The 20971-nt window shown below is 41.8% G+C and overlaps 1 protein-coding gene across 1 annotated transcript in view; it reads left to right on the forward strand.

Moving 5' to 3' along the window:
- The window catches only part of LOC144694566 (alpha-centractin), a 58524-nt gene that overhangs the window by 29648 nt on the left and 7905 nt on the right, over positions 1–20971 (forward strand). Inside the window, exons 4-8 of the mRNA XM_078565135.1 lie at positions 2967–3092; positions 8970–9094; positions 10963–11179; positions 12669–12761; positions 15540–15714. Of these exons, the coding sequence (XP_078421261.1) occupies positions 2967–3092; positions 8970–9094; positions 10963–11179; positions 12669–12761; positions 15540–15714 (736 nt within the window). The remainder of the gene's footprint in view (positions 1–2966; positions 3093–8969; positions 9095–10962; positions 11180–12668; positions 12762–15539; positions 15715–20971) is intronic.

Raw genomic sequence — 20971 nt, forward strand, 5'->3', positions numbered from 1 at the left:
CTGCTTTCTGAGGTGCTCAGTGTCTGTGTCAAGGAATACTCTTATTATCCAGCATCAGCATCAGCATCAAACATTCCCAAGTCAAGTTCATTAGAACAAAGGGTATGATGGGGTGATTGGATAAACAGTTTTTAAAAGTATGAAGGGTCAGACAGCAGTGGCTACAGCAACAGCGTTTGCATTGGTTTTGATCTTGCAGAATTCCATAGATTTTAGAATGGTCCCTGAGGATAGGAAGGTAACAAACATAACCCTGCCACTCAAGAAAGGAGGGAGAGGGAAAACAGGCTACTATAGGCCTGTTAGCCTGATATTAGTGGTAGGGAAAATGCTAGGATACATTACTAAAGATGCGGTAATAGGGCACTTAGAGAATCATAATATGCTTGGGCAGAAAAAACACAGATTTTTGAAAGGAAAATCGTGTTTGACAAATTTATTTTTCAAGGTAGTAACTAGCATGGTGGATAAGGGGGAACCAGTGGATGTAGTGTATTGGATTTTCAAAAAGCGTTTGATAAGGTATCACACGAGAGATTATTACACAAAATTAGTTCTCTTGGGACTGGAGGATTTGATTAAAAAGCAAAAAAACCAGAAATAAACAGGTCATTTTTGGGTTGTTACAGGTTGTAACTAATGGGGCACTGCAAGCATCAGAGCATGGGTCTCAGCTATTTACAATCTATATCAATGATTTAGATGAAGAGACGGAGGGCAGGATTTTGAGTTCAGCATGCGGGCCCGGGAGTGGCTGTGAAACGGGCCACCACCCATGATCAGCCCCCGACCGCGATTTCACACTGGCTGGTCAAATAATGGCCAGCCAGCGTGAAGTGCGCGCTGATATGGTCAGCGTTGCCTGGCATGGGGACGGGATGAGGGCGAGCGCTGAAGCCGGTGAGGGCATGGGGGAGCGCTCACAGAAAGCTCCCTGAAGGCAGAGAGCTGCCTCAGGGAGCTGAAGACTTCAAAAGTATCAAATAAAGATTTTTAAATCAGGAAAAAAATGTCCATGCAACACAAGCAGTCACCTGAGTGTAGACATTATAAAAATTCTGTACATAGATTTTTCTCTTTTTATTTAATAACGGAAACCTCCATCCTGCCCTTGGATGAGGTTTCCTGAAAAATGCAAAGGCCGCCTCCCAGTTCGCCTGCCCACCAACCATAATGTTGGATGGGCAGCAAAAAATCCCAGTTAATTGTGCTGTTAATGGGCTTAATAGCCCTCTTAATTGGAGGTGGGTATGCTGCCGACTCTCGTGCGCTCCCGCCGACCGAAATATCGCGCAAGTGACATTGAGACGCTCACCCAATGTCATCATGTGCTGTTTCACGCTCAAGCGTGTTGGGCATACACCTGTACGCCGAGTGAAAAATCCTGCCCTGAGTGTAATGCATCTGAGATGATACAAATCGAGGTAGGAAAGTAAGCTTGCGGAGAAAGCTAGACGGGTTAAGTCAGTGGAAGATAGAATATAGTGTGGAGAAATATAAAGTTATCCACTTTAGTAGAGAAAAATGGAAAGCAGATTTTTTAAAAAGTGGCGTTAGACTGGGAAATGTTGGTATTCAGAGGGATGAGGGATTAGGGTGTCTTTCTAAACAAATCACAGAAGGTTAACATGCATGTACATCAATCAATTAGGAAAGCAAATGTTTTGTTAGCCTTTATTAAAAAGGCACTGTCGTTATGGAAACAGAGTGGGCCATGTGGGATTAGGATTACTACTCTTGTGGAGGTTCACAGAATCACGGAATGATTACAGCATAGAAGGAGGCCATTCAGCGTGAGATGTTTGTGCTGGCTCGCTGAAGATGCAATTCACCAGATGTCATTCCCAGCCTTCTCCCAGTAGCCTTGCACATTCTAAATATCAACATGAATGAGTTAGGCCAAATGATCTGTTTCTGTGTAATACTATATAAGTAAAACATAGTTTGAATATAAATTGATGCTCCCCCCTATGTAACATTGGGCCTAAAGTTCACACCAGTGTTATTTGATGCGAGTATAAGCATGAATGAATTGCTTACAGAATAAAGGTAGGTGTGGGGAATTAAAAGGATACAGGGCTGGAAGGAAAGTCAGTCCAGACCAACCAATTTTTTAAGAAGGCCATCCCACAGCAATAACAGCTCCTGGTGGCCTAAACATGCTGGGGATCAGCCTTCTTCCCCTCAGTGGAAGGGAAGTCCTGCCCTCGAGAGCTGCTGGCCAGAACTCAGTAGTGGGCACTGCTGGGACTGCAAGGAGGTCCCTTGGAGATCAAAGATGGACTCTGGACCCAGGTAGGCTCTGGGCCTTTAGGATGGGAAGGGATTGGATACCTTAGGGAGAAGGGTGCAAGGTGGGTGTTGGGGTGGGTTTTGGAGACTAGGTGGGGAGGTACAAAGCGAGGGCTAATATCTTGGTTGGGGGGGGTTGCCCCCAATGTGCACAGGGCACTCCCCGAATGATGTGCCCCACTTCCTCCCTGCCTTTTCACCAAAGTTGTTTTAAAAAAAAAATGACCTTCTCACTCTCGCCCACCTGCCACAGCCCAGTGTATTATGGCAATGGAGGTGGGTTGAGAGCCTTAAATGGGCAATAATTGGCCACCTGAGGCCGTCAATAAGCCTAAGGGCGGGTAGGCTAATGGCATCCCTTCCCTGTTATGGGGACCGGGTCAGGGAAGGGTGGGAAGGCAGTGGGCTAGCCACCTGACTTGTTTTATGTGCCCTGCCCCCGCCAAAACACGTCCATCTGGCGGGGGGAGTGGGGAGCAAAGCTGAGGAGTCTTATTGAAATAGCTAGCGGAAGACCCGAAAAAGCAATTCGGGAAGGTGGCAAACTAGAACCACAGCAAGGGATATCTGTGTATTACTACATTTTTCTCTTACCTCACTATTTTGAATTTTGTTCGCAGAGGATCTGAATGACATTTTACTATCATAAGTCACAATGTGTTTTGATCGATTAGGAACACAGGGGCCTGTTAACAATCAGGTATCCCATGGAACACGGAATTGTAAAAGACTGGAATGATATGGAACGGATCTGGCAGTATGTGTATTCCAAAGACCAACTCCAGACTTTCTCTGAAGAGGTGAGGTGGATCTTTTCAGTATAAAACCTTTTGACTCTTACGATGACTATATTATTACCATAGTTACTTATATATATTTAATAAAAACAATCAAAAGTGTTGTTTTAGCGGTACTTTCACGTTATACAGGTAGTGAACATTGCTAGGAAATACACATGATTTTCTTTTTTTTACCTTTGGGGCAGCATTTTCCTGTCGGGGAGCAGGGAGCGGGGTCCGCTCGCCAACACATAAAATGACGCGCAGTGACATTGGGCATGCCCCCGACGTCACTGCGCATCATTTAGATTGTTAGTTTGGCGGGCGCGCAGCCGAGTTGGCTGCGTGCCCGCCAAACTGTCAAAGGCCTATTAAGGCCTGTTAAAAACTAATTAAAGCAATTAAATGAGCTGCCCGTCCAATCTTAAGGTTGGCGGGCAGGCGAAGAGCCCAGGCAGCCTTCGCATATTTTATGGAACCTCATCCACGGGCGGGATGAGGTTTCATGAAGTGTTTAAAAAAAAAAATCAGTAAAATTTTTTCTAAAATTTCATTACCATGTCACAGAATAACAGAATCACACAGTGCAGAAGAGGCCTTCGGCCCATCGAGTCTGCACCGACACATGAGAAACACCTGACCTACCTACCTAATCCCATTTACCAGCACTTGGTCCATAGCCTTGAATGTTATGACGTGCCAAGTGCTCACCCAGATACTTTTTAAAGGATGTGAGGCAACCCGCCTCCATCACCCTCCCAGGTAGTGCATCTCAGACCGTCACCACCCTCTGGGTAAAAAGTTTTTCCTCACATCCCCACTAAACCTCCTGCCCCTCACCTTGAACTTATGTCCCCTCATGACTGACCCTTCAACTAAGGGGAGCAGCTGCTCCCTATCCACCCTGTCCATGCCCCTCATAATCTTGTACACCTCGATCAGGTAGCCCCTCGGTCTTCTCTGCTCCAACAAAAACAACCCAAGTCTGTCCAACCTCTCTTCATAACTTAAATGTTTCATCCCAGGCAACATCCTGGTGAATCTCCTCTGCACCCCTTCCAGTGCAATCACATCCTTCCTATAATGTGGCGACCAGAACTGCACACTGTACTCCAGCTGTAGCCTCACCAAGGTTCTATACAACTCCAACATGATCTCCCAACTTTTGTAATCTATGACTCGATTGATAAAGGCAAGTGCCTTTTTCACCACCCCACTAACATGTTCCCCTGGCTTCAGAGATCTATGGACACACACCCCAAGGTCCCTTTGTTCCTAAGAACTTCCTAGTGTCATGCCGTTCATTGAATACTTCCTTGTCAAATTACTCCTTCCAAAGTGTATCACCTCACACTTTTCAGGGTTAAATTCCATCTGCCACTTATCTGCCCATTTGACTATCCCGTCTATATCTTCCTGTAGCCCAAGATACTCAACCTCACTGTTAACCACCCGGACAATCTTTGTGTTATTCGCAAACTTACTAATCCTACCCCTCACATAGTCATCTAAGTCGTTTATATAAATGACGAATAATAGGGGACCCAGCACAGATCCCTGTGGTACGCCACTGGACACGGGCTTCCAGTCACTAAAGCAGCCTCTGTCATCACACTCTGTCTCCTACAACTAAGCCAATTTTGAATCCATCTTATCAAATTACTCTGTATCCTATGTGTATTTGCTTCTTTATAAGTCTCCCATGTGGGACCTTGTCAAAGGCTTTGCTGAAATCCATATAAACTACATCAACTGCACTACCCTCATCTACACACCTGGTCACCTCCTCAAAAAATTCAATCAAGTTTGTTAGATTTGATCTCCCTCTGACAAAGCCATTCTGACTATCTCTGATCAAACTTGCCTCTCCAAGTGGAGATAGATTCTCTCCTTCAGAATTTTCTCCAGTAGTTTCCCTACCACTGACGTGAGACTCACTGGCCTGTAGTTCCTTGGCTTCTCTCTTAAATAGCGGAACCACATTAGCTGTTCTCCAGTCCTCTGGCACTTCCCCCGTGGCCAGAGAGGAATTAAAAATTAAAAATTTGGGTCAAAACACACTGTCACACGAGGGGACATGTTTCAAAAGTTTAAAAATCCTTTGTTTAAAAGTTTAACACTGAAACATATCTCCCTGAGGCACGCGTATGTGCGAAAGAGCACAGGGAATCCCCCCTCGCCCGCATAGGGAGCACACAGCACTTCCGGGCGAGTGTCACAATGGGCGGGCCTTAATTAGCCCGTCCACGTAAAATGGCAGCGTGGACTTGATTGGGGCTCCGATCAGGTTCGTGCTCATCCCCGCACAGGCCCCTCCCCCGCCCCCGACGGGGGGAAGTTTCTGGCCTTGAGGTCTTAACTTTCAGCATCTCTAATGCAGTTTATTCTAAAAAGATAAGGCTATACTTTTTTTGTTTTTTGTTCCCAAAGCTTAGTACATAAATATAAATATTTGATTCTTTCTCAGATTATCTTTTGTAGTTATGAGAATGGCACAACAAAATATTTCTTGCCCCTTTTTCTGCAAATGCAAATCTTTTACCTATCACTCAGTGGTGTAGCTGCATTACCATTACCTATTTTAAGTCATTTTTTTAAACAATGCAGCTGGAGATTACTCACCAAATGCAGACAGTTGTTATTTCTCAGTAAGAATAACCAAAATGAAACTCATTGTAGATTGTAAAATTAAGGTGAGTCCTTTTACATTCCTAAAAGATTTTTTATATACAAAAACAAGGGGAATGATTTTTCCCTCATGGGGTGGGCTCTGTGGTGGGGTCGGTTAGGAAGCTGACCGCAGCCCGCGATCGGGGCCGGACCGCGATTTCATGCTGGCTGGCCAATTAAGGCATTAAAGGTGTGGCAGAGCTGCCTGTGTGTGGTGGTGGGGTGGGGGGGGGTGGGGGGTGGGGGGGGTGGGGTGGGTGGGGGGTGGGGGGGGTGGGGGTGGGGGGTGGGGGGTGGGCGGGGAGGATGGCAAGAGTGCAAGTTTGGGGCTGCGTGCTCGAAAATTTCCCTTTCACAGAGCTACCTCAGGGAGATGAGGAGGTTTGCACATTAAAAAAAAGATTTTTTAAATGTTATAAAACATGTCCCCCCAAGTGACATGTTCAAATTTTTGTTTTATTTTTATTTGCTGTTGGAAACCTCATCCCACTCGTGGATGAGGTTTCCTAAAAAATGCAAAGACTGCTTGGCCTTTTCACTTGCCCACCAACCGTAAGGTTGAACGGGCAGCGAAAAGTTTCTTTCAATTATAACTTAATAGACCTTTTTAATTGTTGGTGGGCACGCTGCCAACTCCCACGCGTGAGTGCGAGATGACAACGGGACAATCACCCAACGTCATCGCACATCATTTTACGCTCGATCACATCAGGTGCACCCTCGCCTGATTGAGTGTTATATGCTGGCCAAGGAGAAATTAGATTATAATGGATTACAGTATGTCCCTATTCTTTACTGAATACAGTCCCTTTGTTTTTTTATCCTTGGTCTCTTGGTTGAACAGGAAGGTGATCTGCTTCCAAGGATTCATTAATGTTACTATGAAAAGGCTGGTAGTTAACGTGCCTTTTATTTTTCATTAAACCAAGTTTTCCTTTTATAAACTGTTAGCGTATAACATGTCCTTTGGCTGGCCCCTTGTCAAGAGCTGCACGGTGGTTCATCGACGTACATTTGGTTATTTATTAAAACTAGATTTTGAGTCACGCCATTGTATATTTCCAGAGATTTATTTCGTGTGCAAAATTATTGCAACTAGAATCTCTCTTAGGCAGTGCATTGCAAATCTTGATTACACACTGCGTAAAACGTTTTCCTCATGTCACCGTTGGTTTTTTTTGCCATTCACCTTAAATCAGTGTCTCCAGGTTCTTGACCCTTCTACCAAAGGGAACAGTTTCTCCCTATCTTCCTTGTCCAGACTCTTCATGATTTTGTACTGCTCTATCAAATCTCCTCTCAACCTTCTATTCTCTAAAGAGAACAGCCCCAGCTTCTCCAATCTATCCACATAACTGAACTCCCTCACCCCTGGAACCTTTCTCGTATATCTTTTCTGCACCCTCTCTAATGCCTTCAGATCCTCCTTAAAGTATTGGACATGACACTTGAGTTGAGGTTAAACCAGTGTTACAAACATATGAACAAGGAGCAGGAATAGGCCATTTGGCCCCTCAAGCCTGCTCTGCCACTTAATAAGATCATGGCTGATCTGATAGTAACCTCAGACCTGTATCCTGCCTACTCCCGATACCTTATCCCCCTTTGCTTACCAAGCATCTATCCACCTCTGCCTTAAAAATATTCAAAGACTCTGCTTCCACTGCCTTTTCGGGAAGAGAGTTCCAAAGACTCGCAACCCTCTGACAGAAATTTTTTTTGCCTCATTTCCATTTTAAATGGGAACTCCTTATTTTTAGACAGTGACCCCTAGTTCTAGATTCTCCCATAAAAGAATCTTCTCCCACATCCACCGTGTCAAGACCCCTCAGGATCGTATATGTTTCAATCAAATCGCCTCTTACTATTCTAAACTCCAGCGGATACAAGCCTAGCCTGTCCAACCTTTCCTCATAAGACAGCCCACCCATTCCAGGTACTAGTTTGCTAAACCTTCCCTGAACTGCTTTGAACACATTTACATCCTTCCTTAAATAAGGTGACCAATACTGTGCACAGTACTCCAGATGTGGTCTCACTAGTGTTCTTATTATAAAAATTCAGCATCACTTCCTTGCTTTTCTCTGTGCCTCTTTGTAGAAAGTGCAGAATGCCGTATATCTTATTCGTCATTTTTTCAACCTGCCCCGTCATCTCCAGTGATTTCTGTACATATATCCGCAGGTACCTCTGCTGCTCCATCCCTTTTAGACTTGCATTCTTTATTTTGTATTGCCTCTCCTCATTCTTCTTATCAAAATGTATCACTTCACATTTCTCTGCATTAAATTTCATCTGCCACCTGTCTGCTCATTCCACCAGCTTGTCTGTGTCCTCGTGAAGTCAATTATTATCCTCCTCTCAGTTCACGATACTTTCATGTTTTGTGACATCTACAGATTTTGAAATTGTGCCCTGCACACCCAAGTCTAGATCATTAGTATAGTGTATATTAGTATATCAAGAAAATCATGGTCCTAGTACCTACCCCACTGTATACTTTTCCCCAGTTCAAAAAAACTTTCACCTATAAATAGTGTTCATTTTTCTGTTTGTCATTGGAGGGTACCACAGCAGCTGTAACTCAAAGAAAGAATGTTTAGAAATCCTGCAATTAGTCTGTTCACAGTAATAAAAGCTGCTTCAACTTTGATTTGGAACACTGGTTTCATAAGACATTCAGCATGTTGGAAGACGAATGTTAATTAATCTTTCTCTTTTTTTAATAATTGGCTAAAATGGAATGCTATTTCAGTGGTGGTAATCATTCACTGTTTTGTTAAACCTACTCTGAAGTATCCATTGTTCATAACCAGCGAATAATATACTCCTACCTGCAGTGTAATTTTCTGCTTGGCAGTAATTAGTCATACTTCCTGTTCAGTCACAGCGCCGTAGTTTTCTTTTGTAATTGTTAAATGCCTTAAAAAGCTACATGGTCAGCCATAGTTTCTCTTGCCCTATGAACTATAACACATGAACTTTATTTTGCCAGCAAGATTATGGTTAGTCATTTGTTGGGTGGGATTTTTTCCAATTAAGTAAATTGCCTTTAGAAAGAAAATTGGATTACAGGAGCTTTGTTAAAAATTAATGCAACTTTTTAATCGAATCATTGAACAACGTTGTTTTGGTAATTTGAGTCATACTACATTTATACAGCATGTGAGAAGCTACTTTGGTAATTGAAAAGACAATGATATATATTTTCTGTTGTCTCTTTCCCAGCATCCTGTACTCCTCACAGAAGCTCCCTTGAATCCAAGGAAAAACCGTGAACGTGCTGCTGAGGTTTTCTTCGAGACGTTCAATGTCCCTGCTTTGTTCATCTCAATGCAGGCAGTACTTAGTCTGTTAGTATTTCATATTCAGAAATGCACGAATCATTGAAGTATAACTTTTTGAGCTCTTTCTTTGCCTGTCGTATCATCAATCTAAAGGATCTTTTCCTTTATTTTTGCTTCCCATTACTTTAGTCTTTTTCAATAAGATACGAGTGACTAAGCAGTGACTAAAACGTTATTCTGCTTTCTCGTAGACAACAAGCAAACTTTAATTTATTTGAGAGGGAGGGAACCCCATACTTACTAAGAATAATTGGTGTTTAGTTTGGTTCTGTTGGCAGTTGCAACCAGGGATTCCCCAAGTCTCTAGGAGGCATCCTGAACACATTAACAGAGACATCTAATCTGATTTGGATCACATAGATTTTATTTCTCTCCAGACTTTTATTCTCTCATTCTTGCCAATTTTTCCCCTTTACTTCTGAAAGCATTGACTCACTGTGTACTGTTATATGAATACAGGTCACCCACAGGTAGTGGCTCAGATGGCTACTATTATTTATGTGAGTCTTGACAATAAATTTTGGCAGGCCTTTTGATCGCAGATAGTGTCACAGCCAAGTGCTATTCCAGAAGAGATTGCTGGATTATGTTCAGAGGTGGGGTTGCCGGCAGGTTTAATAATTTCTCTCCTCTTCCAACCAATGATATCATCCTTTTTGCAACTTCAGCTGAGATCATCTGACTCAACACAGGCTGGAAATTGGGCCTGGGCCCTTCCTGGTTTGTATACTCCAGGTCTTTTCTTGACATAACCACATTGCATGTTTTTTAAAGTTTAGAACCTGTTTGAGCTTGCAATTAAGTTTTAAATTTGATTGATTTGAAATATACATTTTCAGATTACCCTTCAAATGGAGCAAAGAGTAATTTGTGTTGCTCAGATGATTGTTCGTCAAGCTCAACTAATTTTGTGTATTAAGGTGGTGCAACCTTTCCCAGGTACCTGGTGTTACAGAAAACTAAAATACTACCTTATGCACTTAGTTTCTTCCACAACAAAGTCACGACAAGGTAGGGGCAGAGGAAGAAGGTTTTTCAGCCCAATTTATCTCATCCTTCCAGGATGCCAGGTTGCAACAACCCGTTCGAGCTTTTATCATCCACCAGAGAGAGTTGGGACCTCAGAGGTTGACATAACTTCCATTCTGCACTGGATTGTCAACTAGATTATATGTTGAAGCCCTCTTAAGACTTGAAGCTGCAATTTTTCTTGCGCAAGCAAGAGTGCCACCGACTGAACCAAGCTGCTATTCTCCAGCACTGGGCCTTTCGCTCTTCATTTGGTCAGAAAAATGCTACCAAGAGAACACGAGACTTCCCATTAGGATGAAGATCAGTTCAGAAATCATGTCAGATTTAAGGTTTTGAACAAAAGAGGCAGGGGGATGTGAATAAGAACTTTCTTACCACAGTGAATGGCTATGACCTGGGACTCGCTGCCTGTGAGATTGGTGAAAAGTGAAGACGATCTATGATTTCAAAAGGAGATTGGATGGACACTAGAAGGAAATAAACTTCCAGGGATATGGGGATTAAGTAAGGGAGTGGGACTGACTGGATTGTTTTACAGAGAGCCAGTATGGGCATGATGGGCCAAATGGCCTCCTTCTATGCTGCAATGACTATGATATGACATCCTGTGTTCCCAACTGTCTCTAAGCGGTAACCCAAGAGGGGGATAGGTAGAGAGGTGCTCTTACAGCTCAGATTATGTTTAATGAAGGACCTGAAAAAAGGAGAAATTTTAATAAAAGTTTGTGAGAGCAAATGTGTTTCATCTGCTTATTCGAGCTGGCAGAATGTCTTTTGATTATTCAAATATTAACACACTTGGTTTGCTTTCCAATGGCTTTCTTTTCTCTGCTTTTCTGAAGGTATGCCACAGGTAGAACTACGGGCGTGGTATTAGATTCAGGCGATGGAGTCACACATGCAGTTCCTATCTATGAAGGGTTTGCAATGCCACATTCCATCATGAGGATTGACATTGCAGGACGTGATGTATCTCGCTATTTACGTCTGTTCCTTAGAAAGGAAGGATATGATTTTCATACATCATCAGAATTTGAGATTGTGAAAACAATCAAGGAGGTAGAATTTTATATTTTTATTTTACATAAATTGATATAGTATTACTGCTAATTTGTTTAAAGTGGAGGGAATATGTTGCCATTTTGTGATGTAAAAAAAAAATGTGCCTTCCATTTACCTTAATCATGACAAAGATTATCTTCATTTATTAAAATTAAAAATGTAGTTTTTTGCACACCATGTAGGAAATAATAACAAATGATGTCTGGGATTTTCTCGCTAGGGGGTAAGTCCCAATGTTGGTGCCATATGCATGTCCCAATTCTGCATAGACAGACAGCGGGACCACAGCAGCAATCTTCCCAGAGTTGACATCTTAATTGGCCATCACTCGACCCACTGTCCAATTAAGGGCAGCGGGCTGGCTCTTCCACACAGCCTGGCTGCTCTGTAGCTTCAGCAGCAGGGAGATCTGGCCGCTGCTGAGGTTGCAAGGAGAATGAGAGGGCACCTCTATTTTGAGGCACCTCTATTTTTTCTCTCTGCCAGGGCCAGCAGTCATGCCCCAGTGATCGGAGATGTAAACCCTTCACTGGCAGCGTCGGTGCTACCGGGGTCTCCATCTTTGGGTCATGGAGCCTCTGACTTCAGTGGCACCCACCTGGGAAGCCGCAGAGAGCCCATTTCCTTACAGATGGGCAATCTGGGGGCAGATACATTGCTGGCTATATGCCAGCAGCCCCTTAAAATAACCCATTGAATGTCCCTTAATTATTTAAGTTAGCTGCCCTCCAACCCGTTGGCAGTCACTACATTTCCAGTCCTGCCGCTGGTTAAATAGCCCTGTAGCAGGATTGCATCAGGAACTGTCCTGTCGCAGCTTCTTGTCATTTTACCCACCCTTTCCCTGCCTTCTAGTCTGTCACCCAATGGGGTCGGTAAAATTCTGCCCTATGACTTTGACCTCAGGGGGTATGGTAGCATAGTGGTTAGTTACTGGACTAGTAATCCAGAAGCCTGAACCAATGATCTGGAGACATGAGTTCAAATTCCACATGCCAGCTGTGGAATATAAACTCAGTTAACTAAATAAAACTGGAATGGAAAGCTGATTGGTGCTGAGCATAAATCTACTGGATAGTGGTAAATACTTAACTGGTTCACTGATGTCCTTATCTGGTCTAGCCTATATGTGACTCCAGACCCACAGCAATGTAGTTGTTTATTAACAGCTCTCTGAAATGGCCTAACAAGCCCCTCAGTTGTATAGCGATGGGCAATAAATGCTTCCCTTGATTGAATTTAAAAAAAGGTGAATGTTTGGTTAAAAGTAGTGTGACACTGCCAATCCAGAAAGGTCAGCCTAATGGCCTCCTGGTTTTACCAATTGGTTGCCTTTAAGGAGAGTCCTGAATTCAATTATCATGTTAAAGAATGTCTCACTGTAATTGTCCTCTTTGAGAACCAAAAGTTTAAAATTATTTTAATTTTTAATGTTCATTCTGCCTTTCTGGGAAATAACCTGGCAATTTGTCTTTGTGTTCCACAGCGTGCCTGTTATCTGTCAATAAATCCACAAAAAGACGAAACTCTGGAGACTGAGAAAGCCCAGTACATCCTGCCTGATGGAAGCACAATTGAAGTAAGGCACCAACCTCAAATCATGCATGGCCGCTAATGCTGGGTTGCTCAAGTTAAATCATAACAGATGGACAAGGACAGCACAGGTTCAGGCTGGCAAAAGGCAGAATCATGGATTTCCTGTTAGGATAATGGAGGCAGAAACCCTTGAATAATTTAAGAACAGTTGGAAGCAATGATGGGGGACTTTATTTTGGCTAGGTGAGCTAGGATGAGGTGAGTGGCCTTCCTCATCCGTATGATATGATCTTGTGACCATCAGGCATTCTTTATTAAGTGATTTTTTTTTTTCCTTGGCCCTTTGGAAGTGGAAGAATTTAGTGACATAATACTGTTTGTAATCATGGCAACACCACAGAAAATGTTGATGGTTTCCTCCCTTCCTCTACCCACTGTGCCAAAGAAGAAACAGATTTGTGTTAGGATATAAGAACATTAGAAATTTGAGGAGTAGGTCATACATCTGTGTAGCCTGCTCTGCAATTCAGTAAGATCATGGCTGATCTTCGAAGTCAACTCCACTTTACCACTTGATCCCCTTAACACTCAAACCTATCAATGATGTGAAGGCATCCAGGCCTCAGACAGTGCAGAGGAACAATGAACCAATCCCCAGTGTCAAAGGAAAAAAACAATGAAGAATGATTTGATAAGCTGGGGAAAAAATTGGGAAAAAGACAACTGCCAGGGAAAATTATAGAGGTGCGTTGAAAAAGTGAATTTGGAGCAATAATTCTGGATATGTCGAGCTAGCAAAACAAGCAGGCATAGGTTCAAGGTTGTTAAAGGGTGATTTAAGACTGAGGTCAGGAATGATTTCTTTACACAGCTTGATTAACATATAAATTGAGTTTCCAGAAAATATAGTTAAAACTGGGAAACTGGATTCATTTACTGGCAATCTTATGTGCAGGTAACAAAAGTAGCATCCTGAGTAAGAAGAGCAGCCCTCAAAAGTCATAAGCTTGATTTTAAAAAAATTGATAAAAACAAATTACCTAATAATGACTCCAAAAAGCACTCAGTCATTCTCTATTTTAGATTAGTGGATCCTCTAATAGGTCTTTTTTTCTCTTTATTCCCAAGGTAATTTTGAATGCCCAGCATGATTGACAACTGATTGTCCTTTCTCATCACTAAATCAGTTATTTTTACACACACATACATACACACATAACTGTTGGAGCATTAGACTTCATACTCCTTCAGGTCATTGCACACACCATATCATAGAACCTTGAAAACATGGGGAGTCGGTGGCATAGTGGTATTATAACTGGACTAGTAATCCAGAGACCCAGGGTAATGCTTTGGGGACTGGGATTTGAACCCATTAAAAAAAATCTGGAATTAAAAGTCTGACTGCAAAACCATTGCCGATTATCATAAAAACCCATCTGGTTTGCTAATGTCCTTTAGGGAAAAATTGTCCCCCCGTTGAGGGGGGACGTGCAGGCGTGGGCGGGCGTGCTGCTGATTGACGCCCCCAATTGGGCCCACCGCCATTTTACGTGGGCGGGCCAATTAAGGCCCGCCCAACGTGACGTCCGCCAGGGAGCACGATACGCTCCCTGTGCAGGCAAGGCGGAGGGGGGATTCCCTCAGCCGAAAGTGCGCATTGATCTCCCTGAGGCTAAGTGCTGCCGAATCGGCTCTGAATTTAAAATTGTTATACAAATGATAGAAAAATTTCCCTGACATGTCCCCTCATGTGACATGTGATTAGGGACATGTCCATAACTTTTATTGAAACCTTTATTAAAAATTTAAATACCCTCATGAAACCTCATCCCGCCCGTGGATGAGGTTTCATGTTTTTTCTGAAGCCAGCCAGGGCTCCTAGCCTGCCCGCCAATCTTAAGGTTGGATGGGCGGGTCCATTAATGATAATTAGTTTCTCAATGGCCTCAATAGACCGTTGAGGTGTCGGCGGGCGCGCAGCTGACTCGGCTGCGCCCCCCCCACCGACCTGAAAATGGAAATGACGCGGGGTGACGTCGGGAGTTCCACCTGACATCATCCTGCGTCATTTTATGTGTCGGCGAGTGGGCCCTGCCCCCTCTCACTGACCGGAAGATCCTGCCCTTAGGGAAGGAAATCTGCCGTCCTTACTTGGTCTGGCCTACATGTGACTCCAGATCCCCAGCAACGTGGTTTCCACCCCCTCCCCCTCCCCCATTCAGGGAACAAGTAATTAGGGATGGGCTATAAATGCTGGGCAATAAGCCAGCGACGTCCACATCGCATGAATGAATTTAAAAAAAAGCAGTGTCCAAGCTTTTTATCTTCCTTGGCTCCATAGATGAATGAAGGCCAAATATGAAGTTTAAATCCATGTTCCCATTATGTTACAACTATACTCAAACTGCTGATGCTGATCTGAGAGTTCTGATTTAGGATTTATCAATCACAGAAGCAACAGTCCATTCCAAACTCCCAGGTCCATTAAATTCAAATTAGACACGCAGACGATTAAGAGATATAAGTGCAACAAAACGGAGTTGCGTAGTGCCTGTGGCCAGATTACCAGGGCATGATGGCCATAGTTTGCATGTCCCTGATGTTGCCAGATGTGAACAACGAATGTGCTTCTACCAACACAATCAGTTCTGAGTGCATTCATGTTTCAAATATGTTAAATAGTGACATAAATAACAGCATTCTGGCCAGATTGAATGTCTAAAGAAATGCTTGATCTGGCTTCATGTGTATTCCTTTCCTGATTGGTGTCCTGTGAAAGCCAAGAACATTTACAGCTGTATTTCTTTGCTCTTTGCAGATCGGCCCTGCACGGTTCCGTGCACCAGAGCTGCTCTTTCGACCTGATCTGATTGGTGAGGAGTGCGAAGGAATCCATGAAGTCTTAGTCTTTGCAATCCAGAAATCTGACATGGATCTGAGGCGAACGCTTTTCTCTAACATTGTGCTGTCGGGAGGATCAACTTTATTCAAAGGTATCAGTTTAATGTATCAACTGAACCATATGGGACTTGCAAGCTAAGATTGGCCCTGTCATACATGTATGATTGTACAAGGTAATCTGTATTGATTACTACCCCCCCCCCCCTCTGTTAAAATGCTGCAGCCTCTCACCATCATTTGCAGGCTTCATGTTCTGTGTTCAACAACATTTTTTTCAGAAAGCACAATGCGTTTCTATTCTGTATAAATAGTGGTAGCACAGTTTCGTAGCACTAGGGCATTGCAGCACTCACATAACACTGGAAGCAAGTCCAATTCCTCTTCATCAAGTTCTTGATCTCAGCCATGTGACTGTGTGGAAGTGCTGAACAGGGACCTTGTTCTTTTCTACAGGAAGACAAAGCCTCCACCCAGCTGCAGTTAAATACCTAGTACCTAGCTAGGACTGCATAAATAGAAGGCTTATAGAAGCTGTTAATGAGGATCTACTATTTAATTGCTATATTTAAAAAAATCCTAGGCTGTCCATAACTCTGGGATAAGTCCTAGTTAACAAACAACAGTTCATAACAACACAGTGATATGGTTGGGTGCTACTCATGGCCCTCAGAAGACTTGCTTCGTTGTGTCCGAGCCTCCACTTATGACTCAGTTGGGTGTGGTATGTTGGTGGAGTTGGGATTTATTGCTGTTTCCCCTTCCCTTGCTCTGAGGATTACTGTTAGGAGGCAGGCTACCTCAGCAGCCTACCTGAAAATACACAACAGCATACATAAAGTCAGGAGCGCACCATGTGACAAATCACAACCAGAGAATTTCATGGTACACTTCATAGTACCCGGATTTTGGGAGGTGGCCAGTCTTAAAAAAAAAGTGACGCTCAGGTGTGACAACTATATTCAGAACTCCCTATATTTCGTGATCGATTCCTTTTAGTTCCATCGATGTGTTCATCCTTGTCCCAGTAGTACTGCATAAAGTCAGGGCACATGGAAAACTACAGTGCTGGTGGGAACCCTCACTGTCATACTGCCCACTGATAAAGTCACAATACCTGCTAGAAATAAAGATAAAGACGAAGACTGGCTTCTTCCAACAGAGTTTACTTTTGGTCCATAAAACTCTACAGAGCACTTGTCTAGCTGTTTTCTCTTTTATACATTCAAATTGGTACTTAGCTAGTTAACTGATAATTACCAATTGAACTCCTTGTGAGTTAATTGTTTCCTTCCTTAACACCCATTGTCCTCTATGTTAATTGGGAGCAAACAGAGTCCTACAGTTGCAGTTAAATATATATATATATATATACACACAAGAGATCTTGCTGCTCAGTGACTGCAGATGATAGTTATAATTATGATAACAACTGACAATCTCTTCATGCCATTTTTATCAGTTGAAATGTAAATATGTTAGACAGCCTGAATGTTTTTTAAGCTTACATTTTAAAAGGTCCCCTCGGTACAGCCTGTTAGCTGCAGGTGCATGGCCACTGATTTTCAGCTGTTCTCACTACTAATGGCAGACCATATCAACAATGTTTGGCATTGACATGGTGAAAAGTTCACACTGCATTGATCCAAACATGCAATATATGTTATGACACAGCAGATGGTAAATGCTGAGCTGTTCAAATCTCAGAAGGAAACTTGAAATAACTATCACAACTAATTTTCAATTTGTTTGTTTTGAGATGTGGGCTTTGAATTCAGTAATAAGACCACTGAGTCTTAGTAGGTTTTTATAAAATTAAATTAAACATTTATTAATAAGAGAAACTATTGTAAATACATACATAGATCTACAAATTACTAATATGGTGATTTCTAAAGCCCCTAATCAATCTAACTCCCAGTTACACTTTTTTGTTAAGGCAACAGTAAGACACACAGATTTTAAAAGACCAGGCAAAGTAAACGATACCCTGAACAGTCGGATTCAAAATGAGTTCTCTTAACTTCAGTCCCTGGAGGCAGCAGTTTGGTACATAAAGGCTTTTCACACTTGTTGGATCTTAAAAACTGCCTTCCCTTACACACAGCCTTCTCTCCTTTATACATATTATCCCCTTTGAATGCAAATTCCTATTGTTTCGCTATTTCTTTGAACTTTTACCTCTCTAATAATAAAAATCCCAATAAAAAAGTACCAATTTTACCAGTAATCTTTGGGAAAAATAAACATACTGTTTCTTAACTTCTTCCTAGGTGTAATATTTCACTCCCTCTTTTGAATTCAAGCTACTATAGTTTGTTTAAAAATGCAGATGTTCCATTTACACTTCACATTCTAAAACTTCCCCATGTTTACCTAATTAACATTTCAAACCCAATTTCTTCTCTTATGTCAAAGCACCCAGACTAGCTGCCTCTAATTCAATTAAGTGTCTCTCACACAGACACACACCCCCACCCCCACTATTAATCTATTTTACAATAAATTCCAACAAAATTATGGAAATTATTATATCTTCCTGACATATAACAGGTACATTCATCATAGCGGGAATTTGAATTAGACAACTTAATATAGGCCTGTAAATCCTGCTGACAGTGGTAAAGGAAGAAAACTCATTGCATTTGTCTGATATTTTAACATCCATGTTAATCAACTTATTTTACCTTTGCTAATCTAGCAGATAAACAAATATCAGACAAGTGCTTTAAGCTGTTTGTTCTTTTCTATATTCAAGTTTGGGAGTCAAAGAATGTTTAAAATATTCTAGAAAAAAATTATCATTGGTAAAATAAATTTAAATTCAGTTCAAAGTGAATATGATAAGGACATTTTTTTTTTGGAAAAGTCAAAACTCTGAAAATGACCTGCAGTGAAGGATCATATGGTAAAGGTGGAATTTACTTATATTACCCAGGCAGATGGTAGGTTCAATTCCTGTCAATGCTGAACTAGCTGATCTCTGCCAGAGCTGTAAGAGTTTCTATGATTGACATCAGTGTGTTTGCAAAGTGATGGGGAAAATATCCTCTGATTTCTACTGAAAATATGTCATTTGTAAATGTTTTTGAGATTTGCACTGAGATGGACCCACAGTCCATCTTGCTTGCTGTCATTGTCTAGGCTGACATATGAAGAAAAACATCTTGGTAGAGAGGACAAGGAGCTGGATGAAGTACTAGTTCCCCCAACCCACCTTTCTCCCCACTCCATAAGAAATGGCAGTTCACTTTTTTTAAAGGTCTTTTGTTGTAATTGAGCTATCGTTCATGATTCAAAATACACCTGTCATTTTATTCTCTCATTCTTTTATTGGCGTGGCTTTTGTGGTCAGATGCAAATGAATGGTGCTAAGCATTCGTTACATTTACACTTGCCCACAGACTCTTTTGTAGGCTTTTGCAGTGAAACTTGCAATTATTAGAGAGCTAAAATAGCACAACACCCGCAAGAGGGGATCTGGGACCAGGTGAATAGGGCTAGCAACAGTGTATCTCCTTAACCAATCAGATTGAAAAATTCTTACTGAGCCACACAGTGCAAACCAAGAATGTAAGTTAAATTCAATGTCAAATCATATACAGAAAATAAAATAGAGAGAAGGAATGAAAGATGTGATTGAGAGAGAGATGTAGGAGAAAGAAGTGAGAAAAGAAATTTAACATTTTAAAATTTCCGACAATAGTTAAAAATTGAAGGAATGAGACTCCCCACTAGCGGTAATTAAGACTTTAGCACACTGTTTAAAAATTCACTTACACTTGAATGGGCAAGCCCTAACTTTTCCTGGCTTATTTAGTGAGTGAGTAGCACAAGTTCACATCCTTCCATTTGTTTCAAAGCCAAGTATCTCTTCAAGATACCGCTGCAGTGCAGCTTCTGGAGAAGCAGGGGAATTCATACAGCAACTTCTTGAGCTCCACGTTTAACCGCATGTAAGCGGACACTGGAAGTTAATAACGGTGAGGGCTAACAGCATCATTGTTATTTCTACCACAGTGTTCCAGCTATTATGCCGCACCTACTTGTGAGTATGTGTAAATACCTTTTATCAAGACCAATTAACAAGAAAGCAGATATACACCTAAATAGAAGGAAAATGTTATTGTAAGCAACTCAACTTCTATTCATCTATTTCCATACCATGGTAGAAAGATGATTGAAAACTTACAAATATCTTAAAATTCAGAAAAAATGGCTCCCTGATGTGACTTAAAATGAAATAGTAAATGATCTTGAACTGTCTCTTACTTAATGACACATTGTACTTCCACCTTTGGGACCTGGGTTGGGATCCATCCAAGTCTAGTGGGCTACTTCTGCTTACTTCATGATTAAAATGTAATGGTTCTGGGCAAACACAGCCCAATTCCCAGTGAACATAACTCCACATATCCACAACTCAGTCCAAAGCAAGTCTAAATGAGCAAACTTCCATTCAGTTGGCTGCAAGGATGGCTGGTATAAGATGTAGAAATATCACAGTGATACAATAAGCAATGTTTTTCTGTTGGGGGGTTTGAGAGGTCCGGGGAGAAATTTCCTTTGGTTGCTATGTGATAGCAACATTGAAAATCTTTCAGCTATGTTTATAGTCTTTGCTATTTCTAGTTTATTCTTACAAACATTCTAAAGCATTGTCCAGATAGTGATCATAGGAAGTCTCCCCCCATTATTAGGAGAGAAGGATTGTTAACTGTGCATTTGGTTATGGTGTACACAATAGGAGACTTTACCTGACCTTGAAGTCTTCCACTCCCCAGTGCTGACATCTTTTTACTTTGATAATCAGAAAAAATTGCTGTATCATTCTCTTAATTTATACACTTTAATCTTCCCCAATAGTCTTTTGTGTGGTACCTTATCAAAGGCTTTCTGAAAATCCTCAGCTGCCCGTAACTCTGGGAAAAGTCCATCAAATGTATTTCTCCCATCTAACAAAAGAAAAGTCAGGGTATAAAAGGGTACATTAGTCGGCCCATTGAAGCCCATCCCTCTAGTATCCTGGTTCTCCAATTATATCTTGCAGTTTCACTGTTTTTGCCTCTACAATCCTGCCAAGCAGATTGTTCCAAATATTTATTAGAGTTTGAGTAAAAAGGTTCTTCCTAACATTTGTATTCTCACCAGCATAAGTTGAGGTGAGGTTCTCTTCAACCTCAGTTTTGGGCATTTCCCCTAACTTTTTTTTTTCTCAGTTCTGGCCCTGCCCCATACCGAAGACATTTTATTAAAGGCGCTAAATAAGTGCAGGTTATTAATGATTACTTGTCTTGACCTATTTGCTGTATTATTTATATCGTGGGCTTACCCTATCCATTGATACCATCT

This window comes from Cetorhinus maximus, chromosome 20 (assembly GCF_964194155.1).
Source record: "Cetorhinus maximus chromosome 20, sCetMax3.hap1.1, whole genome shotgun sequence".
Classification (NCBI taxonomy): domain Eukaryota; kingdom Metazoa; phylum Chordata; class Chondrichthyes; order Lamniformes; family Cetorhinidae; genus Cetorhinus; species Cetorhinus maximus.